General features: G+C 39.7%; 1 protein-coding gene across 4 annotated transcripts in view; it reads right to left on the reverse strand.

Moving 5' to 3' along the window:
* The window catches only part of disc1 (DISC1 scaffold protein), a 192,315-nt gene extending 184,865 nt beyond the window's left edge, over positions 1-7,450 (reverse strand). For all 4 annotated transcript variants that reach the window (XR_005943131.1, XM_041188757.1, XM_041188756.1 and 1 more), the window contains exon 1: positions 7,188-7,450. Coding sequence is in view for 3 of the 4 variants with exons in the window: in XM_041188757.1 (XP_041044691.1) it covers positions 7,188-7,296 (109 nt within the window). In the remaining variant the exon portion in view is untranslated. The remainder of the gene's footprint in view (positions 1-7,187) is intronic.
* Positions 7,451-8,337: the final 887 nt, after the last annotated feature.

Raw genomic sequence — 8,337 nt, forward strand, 5'->3', positions numbered from 1 at the left:
CCTGAGCTTTATAAATAGAGGGATAGAGTACAAAAGCAAGGAAGTTATGGTGAATCTTATAAAATACTGTTTTGGTTTCAACTTGAGTATTGAGTACAATTCTGGCACAACAGTTTAAGAACGATGTACCAGCATTATGAGAATAGTTCCAGGAATGAGACACATCAATTAGGTGGATAGATTGGTGAAGCCGGATATGCTCTCCTTAGTGAAGAGAAGGTTGACAGGAGATTTGATAGGGGTGTTTAAAATCATTAAAGATCTGTACAGAGTAAATAAGGAGAAACTGTTTGCATTGGTGGAAGGGTTGAAAACCAGAGGACACTGATTCTTTTGCCATTCACATTAAATCAAAGGTGACTTGAGGAAAAACCTTTTTACGCAGTGAGGGGTTAGAATCTGGAATGCATTACCTGGAAGTATGATACAATCATAGTTTTCAAAAGGGAACTGGATAATTATCTGAAGAGAAAAAAATTGCAGAGCTTTGGGGAAATGTCAGGGGAGCGGGATTAGCTGAGTTGCTTTTGCAGAGAGCTGGCACAGAAGAACAGGTCAAATTGCCTACGTTGTAACCATTCTACATCCTCATCTGGTTGTAGCAAAAATAGCAGATCCCTCAATGATACAAAAGAAACCTCATCCTAAATTACATTGTGTGTGATTTAAACACATGGACTGCACAAAGATTAAAAAATAAGGCTCCTTTATTCCACTGACATCAGAACTGTATAAACTCAAGGGAAAGCTTAATCTCGAGGAACAAACTATGTACAGAGATTATTCACGGCCAAATCTCCAGATCTCTGCCCTATTCGCGGCCTCTGCTCCTCAATGCAATGACTCGCCAGGCTTGATCTGCTGCTCTAGCTCCTGGCTGCAGTCCTTCGCACTCTGTCTCTCTCTCTCTCTCTCTCTCTGACGCTTCTCAGACTTAAGGGTGCTGCTAGTCAGACTGACTAGGTCTCCAATTCCCCTTCCTGGCTCTTTAGCCACCCTCAGGGGCTTCAAGCTTCTCTACTCATGGCCTTAGCTTCTGGCACACTGCTACTCAAGTCCTGAACTTGTCCTTGCTGCTTCCTCCCTCACCTCATGGCATCTGGGTCCACCCCTCAGTTTGTCAAAGACATTGCTCCTGCAGGGGGGGCCCAGAGGGCCGATCAGTGCCCCTGCTTGGTGCTCTTTCCCACCATCATAAACGATGCTGCTGGTGGCCACCTATATAAACATGTTTTTAGTTCAGAGTTTTTAGTTTAATGATTTTATCAGTATAAAACTGAAAAAATATAATCTTTTTGTTTTTGATGCTTCTTTTGGTGCTCACACTTTAATTATTTGTAAATGTTTTGCTATTGTGTCAAAGTTTACTGTTGGGAATTGCTGCTCCACAGGAAACTGAAAATCACAACACAATGATGCATCTCTTTAATCTACAATTACAGTCTTTGGAAAGATTATACAATATTTAAATTCGAAAATGAATGTACTTGTCCAGAGATTAACAGGTCAAAAGTAACTGCCCTGTTCAAAAATGGATACTTATAAGAAAATGTAAATAACACACTTACAAATCTAAAGCACTAATTTTTAAGTAGCAAAGCAGCACTTTCTTGTGAAAACATCTCAGTTATACTAACACTAATCCTATATCATATATATGATTTTCCAAGAGTACAGATTACTTCCCTTACATTTTTCTAAAGAAAAAGATTTGATTCTCTCATAATTTTTGTGCTTCAACTGGGTCAATAGCAGTAGGCAATTCTAAGTTCTAATTTTCAGAGCACCACTGTATCGCTATCATAGTAAGTGCCTTAAACTCTCAGTATGATTTTGAATTTCAAATTGTAATTCTATTCTTAAACTACAATGCATAATTTAGAATCCAATGATTATTCATTCTAAATAAGACTGCTGTTCTCAAACATACAATATTTGAAAGGATATTTTCATTCTCATTGCTGTCAGCTTATGGGAAAACCAGTTTCCTTTTACCGGCCCAATCACAGAAATCTATTTTGCTTTCTGATTACACTTAAACTTTAAAAAAGCAAAAGTATCTTCTAGATTTATATGGGTGTTTAAGGCATATTGCGCTCAAAATGCTCTGTGCAGTTTTTTTTGCAATTTCAATTTTTCAAAAAAACTGACATTTATCAACAGTACCTAAGCGTAAGCCAATGAATGTCTTGAGTTCAAACCCCAGACTACACTCAGTTAGCTAACCTTACTTAAGTAATGAAAGAAATACTGCAAATGGTCTCCATGCAAATAAACTCAGTTCCAGTCCCTGATCATTATACAGCAACCCCTGTTGAAAATGCATGTGTACATGTTGGGCAAGGCCCCACAATAAACCTACCTGCTGATATTGACTGTCTCAGTACAGGGTCACATATGAACGACATCCTTTTGAACAAGGAACCTAAAGGACAACCAGCATTTATGGAACAATTATCACAGGAACGAGGGATGCAAAAAGGAAAAAATAGGTATAAAAGAAGTGGCAAGAAAAGTAGTCTTAGAGCACAGGCACAGTCAGCCCTTAGTGCCTGTTGGCTCTTTGAAAGAGCTGTCCCATCTAGTTGCAGTAACTTGTATACAAACCATTCCTTCACATGCCATGAACAATTTATTAATGGTTATTTGAAATTTGAGAGATCTGTTAAGAGGATAAAATCATAGTTTTCTCATCAAGTACTAATGTCAGCTGGCCTGCAGCCAAATCTCAGTCAACGCCATTCTATGCTTGAAGTTGCATAACAAGAACTATGAGATAACCATCCCTTTTAATTTCCCTCCTTTCATACATCCATCAACAATTTGTATTTTTATAGCACCTTTAAGATAATAAAATGCCCCAAAGTATTTCACAGGGCATTTTAAAAGTAAAATTTGACAACGAGCCACATGAGGAGATATCAAGACAGGGGACCAAAAGCTTGGTCAAAGACAGAGGTTTTAAGGAGTGTCTTAAAGAAAAAAAAGAGCTGACGAAAGGAAGAGAGGCAGAGAGGGGGATTTAAGGAGGGAATTCCAGAGCTGAGAGCCTAGGCAGCTGAAGGAACTTTCACATTCCCACAGAGACTGATAACTTTTAAAAAGAAATTTAAATTCCCAGTGGGCAACTTATTAGAACTTCATGACAAAGTTTCAGGGGTTAAAACTTTTGCTGTAACACACAAACTAAAGGCAACATTCATTAAACACTATTGCCAGGATTTTCCAGCCTCGGCCTGGTGGATGCAGCAGCCCAGCCAAAAGTCCATCGACTTTCAGTGGGACCAGAAAATCCCGCCTTATTTCAATAGGCAACTTCTATCCTAAACTACAGAAAAGATCCCATTTAACATTTAAATCTACCAAAAATCTCCCTCGATGGTTATTCCTTACTCTGGCCCTTAAGTGGACAATTCATTCTCCAGGAAGCAGTGCAAAATGATTCTTAGCTCCTTTTCCCTCTTCCAGCCAGGTAACCTCTATTTCTTGAACTGACTTTCACAATGCGGGTTACCCCGAGATCCTTCCCTTTAGCCAAAGCTAGGAAAATCTTCCAGCTTTGTTTAAACCCTCACTACTTTGGTCTTTTCAATCTGAGCACGATCCATCCCACATTGTGAACAAAGAGAGTTGCTTCCCCCATCTCTTGGCTCTTTCTCTCTTGGATTCTTGGAGTTTGAACCTGTCTGTGAGGTTCAGTGATATTTTTAGGAAAGCCTGTAACCCATCCCTGCAATGGCTTTCCATGGACTCTTGCCCGCTCAAAGCCCATCGCCATAACAATGTGGATCACACTGGCCTTGTATTCATATAGAAATGCTAATTAGCTATCCTTTAGACTCCCAAATAAATTCTATCTTGAAACTAAATAGATAGTTTCAAATATAACTGTTTACAAAGCACCTTCATAGGACATTGGAGATTAACAGTCAATCCGCCATCGGCACAGATGCTTTGGTCATTGTTCACAGCCATGACCACCTTGCACCTTCTTCCCAGTAAAACAATTTGGGCCCCTCTTTAACATTTCACAGCCAAGCACCCAGTCTTGCTGTTAGCAGAATTCAGAAGAGGTCACATGATATAGGAACATAGGAAATGGACATGACCCTCTTCAGTTCTCCATTTTTCCCTAAATTACCCTACACAGTCCTAAAACATAACAATCCCATAAAACCTCGTATTTGTAACAGCATGGCCACCAATGACCGAATGATTAAAATCGGAGTTGCTCGTGAGGCCAGAACAAAAGAAGCATAGATATCATGGAGGGCTGTGGGACTGGAGGAGATTACAGAAGTAGGGATGGGAGGTGCTGTGGAGAGATTTGAAAGCCAAGATAAGCATTTTGAAATTGAGGTGTTGCTTAAATGAGATTCAATTAGGTCAGCACGAACAGAAATGAAGGGTGGAAAGCACTTGGTGCAAGTCTGACCATGGGCTGCAGTGTTTGGTAGACCTGAAATTTATGGAGAATAGTACATGGGAAGTTGACCAGGAGTATGTTAGAATAGTCAAATCTAGAGGTAACAAAGGCATGAATGACGGTTTCAGCAGCAAATAAGCTGAGGCAGGGGTGGAGTTGGGTGATGTTATGGAGGTGAAAATAGGTTGTCTTAGTGATGGTACGGCTATATGTTTGAAGCTCATCTCAGGGTCAGATATGACGCTAAGATTATGAACCTTGGTTCAGCCTCCCTCAGGCAGTTGCTAGGGAGAGGGTTGGGTTCGGTGTCTTTGGCGCTGGGATCCAAAGGCAATGGCTTTGGTCTTCCCAATATTTGTTGGAGGAAATTTCTGTTCATCTAGTACTGGATGTTGGACAATCAGTTCAACAACTTAGAGACATTGAGGCATCGAAAGAAGTGGTGGTGAGGTAGAGCTGGATGTTTTTGTTTCTTTGTGTCATCAGCTTACATGTGAAACTGACGTTGTGGTTCTTGGACGATGTCGCCAAAGGGAAGCATGTGGATGACAAGTAGGAAGGGACCAAAAAAGCAGGCTTTAGGCTGAGTCAAAGAAAAATCCAATTCCTAAAGCTACTTCCAGTCAGCAGGGATGGCTTCCAGTTTTAGTTCCAGTAATTTCTTGGAGGAAGTGGTAAAAGTTAGCAGCTGTTTCAAGATTGGGAACTTGCCAATCATGCATCATGCCAAAATAATAACTGGTTCAGTTGGCTTTAAGGATACATGGAGAAGAAGTTACTGAAAAGACCATGGTTTTAAGATGATTCTTATATGACCATCTGTAGTTATCACAGTCAGCATTCTACAAAGTAATTCATACAAAACGAGTGAGAGCATTCAATGGAAGGCAAACTTCTAAAAAGTGCTATTTCAGTTATCAAGTCAATCAATGCACCAAATTACTTTGGAAATGAGGTCATGTGGCAGGTACAGGAGACTACAGATGCTATATTTCTTTGTTTGCATAAGTGCTTAAACTACTTAAATCCATTAACTGTAAAACACTAATCACAGATGGTTCAATTATCATGCGGAATATAAAACTGCACCATCTATGACCTTTCATGTATTTTTTGGCATTGTGGCAACTTATCAGCGACAATATGATCTATTTATTACAGTTGTCATGAAGAGATTAATGTCTATAATGTTATTGGAAATTATTTTTTTAAATAGAGTTTAGTGGTCTATGTGTCTATGTGTGTGTGTGTCTTAACTGGAATAAAGCCAGCTGGGTGTTTTGATGTGTAATAGTTTGAGATGTTAATTGGGTAAACAGTAAGGAGGATAAAAGGTTAAGTGCACATTTGCATTTGTTGAAAAAACATTCATGAATGGGTGAAATCTTGTTCCTAGCTGGGAGATGCCAAATAATGTGTTTATATTACTAATAAAGTTAGTGGGATGAAAATGTTATTGTTAGGAAATGTGACATTAAAAGCCTAGGATACTAAAGAAAATTTACATTCAAAGGGGAAGCTAGGTATAAACAGAAAGGAGTTTGTGTGTGCAAGACAGAGGCATTTAAGATCTTAACCAGCCTATAAACCAACAGCTGTGTCTGCAAAGGAATCAAATTGTAAGGAACCTCATTTTGAATTCGTAAGATCAAAAGTGCTTTGCCTGGTGTCTGTTTAAAGTCTATAAGTCACTGTTGCCTTGGTAAAGATTTACCTGGGAGTGATTAATTTGAGGAGTTGTTTAAAAGTTATCATAATAATTTGTAGACAGGTGTATGTGTTTAATTTGTTGCTAAATTAATAAATGGTTAATTTAGTTTTATATAAAAACCCTCAAGGCCTGGTGGTCTTATTCTGGAATTCAGACTATCTCAAACATACCAATTGAAAATAAAGTTTATGACAGTTCAATTTTCTCTCTCAGATTTAAACAACTCGGTCTTGACCAACCGCTGTGTCATAACACAGTTCACTTTGAAACAAGTTCTGCAATGAGTGTCATAATGCAAATAATTACATAATAGTTAATGAAATATTGTTTAATGGCACTACAATAAAAATATTACAGGTGGAAATATTAACACCCATATAACTAACCAATTCCATAAGTATTGCCACCAACTACCATACTAGACTAACCTGGTTCATCATACTACCAACTACATAATACGTGAAAGTTAAGGAAATTATACAATTCTGTTATTTCAAAAATTAATGAAATATAGAAGCAATAAAAGAAGTGGCAGGTGTAAAAGGTAAATGGGAATCATAATAGCAAAAGTAAGAAAATACAGCCCCGAGTACGTGCGCGTTTATATTAATAGAGAAAATTATCTTCTTGAAAAGTTAAGCACTGATCTCTGCTAAAATACGGAATGGTTTCCCCCATCCCCCGATGGCGTAGTGAATTTATGTAGCAAGTAGCTGAATTGTAAAGACCAGAAGGTCCCAGTTGAAGCCGTGGGTTGGACCAAGCCGGCTCATTTTAAACAAATTTTTGAGACGGTCGTTTGCAATTAGTCTGCACCCGCAGGGTAAGGGTGGGGGAAATCACCTATTTGATGTGGATAAAGACCAGGTCCTAACGCATCTCGTCCTCGGGAGCCTGATGCAGAGACTGGACAAGAATTGGGTGTGGTTAAAGGGGAGAAAAGAGCGTTACCGGGCCACACACACGGATATCCAACGTTAAGCGCGTTCTTAAGTACATTAAAAAAAACGACCGACAGCATCAGAGCCCGGTCTCTATTATCAACTATACCTCTTTTCTGCGGGTGTTGCTCCCGAGGCCCAGGATCGCTGCTGGAGGCGGATCTCGGCCGATAGGCGAAGGCCGACGATTTGGGGATAACGTCCATCCCAGCGAACATCCTCAATTGAAACGGCCAAGCCGCGGACTAAGAGCATCCGGTAACCTCGCTCCCGCGCGCCGCAGTTTCGTTCAATTCCAATTCGTGCGCGTTCTGTCCGTTCCACTCTAACGGTTTCCCCCGCGCACTGTTGTCCATTCGATTTGACGGTCGCGCGCTCTGTCCGCGCGATGCTGTTCGTTAGATTTGATTGTTGCGCGTTGTGCCCGCCCGACCCTCGCCCGCCGCGTGACTCTACCGACTGCCGAAACCCTCGAGCGCTGCACTGACGAACGGAGACAGCGATATGGAGTCCTCTCAGCCTCCTGCACCAAGGAGTCCGTTCCTTCCAGAGGTTTAGGGAAGTGAGGGAATCAGTCTGAGCTTTTTTTAAAAAAAAATGTAATCACGGCTTTATTGTTAAAGCTTCAGAAAACCAGTTATTAACTTTTAGATTTAAATACGCCAGATTTGTTTTCTATAACACTTTTGATGAAAGGTCATCAACCTGAAGCATTAATTCTTTCTCTCTCTTCACAAGTGCTGCTTCTCGTGTTGAATGTTTCCAACATTTTTTGTTTTTATTTGTTCTGAATAATTTTGAGCATTTTGTACTGCTCCGTTTTTATTCATTATTCACCCTTCAAATAGCAATTGGATTATATATTACCCTATTGACAAATAAATCTCATCATTACTTTAACCTGAATATATTGATTGAACAATGTGGTTTTTGCTTAGTGAGTCTCTGAAAGGATGGTGTAGGTAGGTTCGATACTATCTCTCAAATGGGAATTGAATAAATACTAAAATAACGAATTTAAAAATTTGAACAAGTTTACAAACAATTTGAGCAACAGGTGAAGTTAGCTGTTTCATGCTGATACTATGTATTGTCAACACAAGTGGTGTTTTCCACTAACCTGATGCTATCAAGCTAAAATGGCATTCTACCTACCTGACAAATCAGTAATGTATATGAATTTATGTGCCAGTGCGATGCCAGGTACATAGGCCATATGTCCCAACGACGGCAGATCCTGTCAAACAGCATGTTCCTTT

Source organism: Carcharodon carcharias, chromosome 5 (genome assembly GCF_017639515.1).
Source record: "Carcharodon carcharias isolate sCarCar2 chromosome 5, sCarCar2.pri, whole genome shotgun sequence".
NCBI classification, from domain to species: domain Eukaryota; kingdom Metazoa; phylum Chordata; class Chondrichthyes; order Lamniformes; family Lamnidae; genus Carcharodon; species Carcharodon carcharias.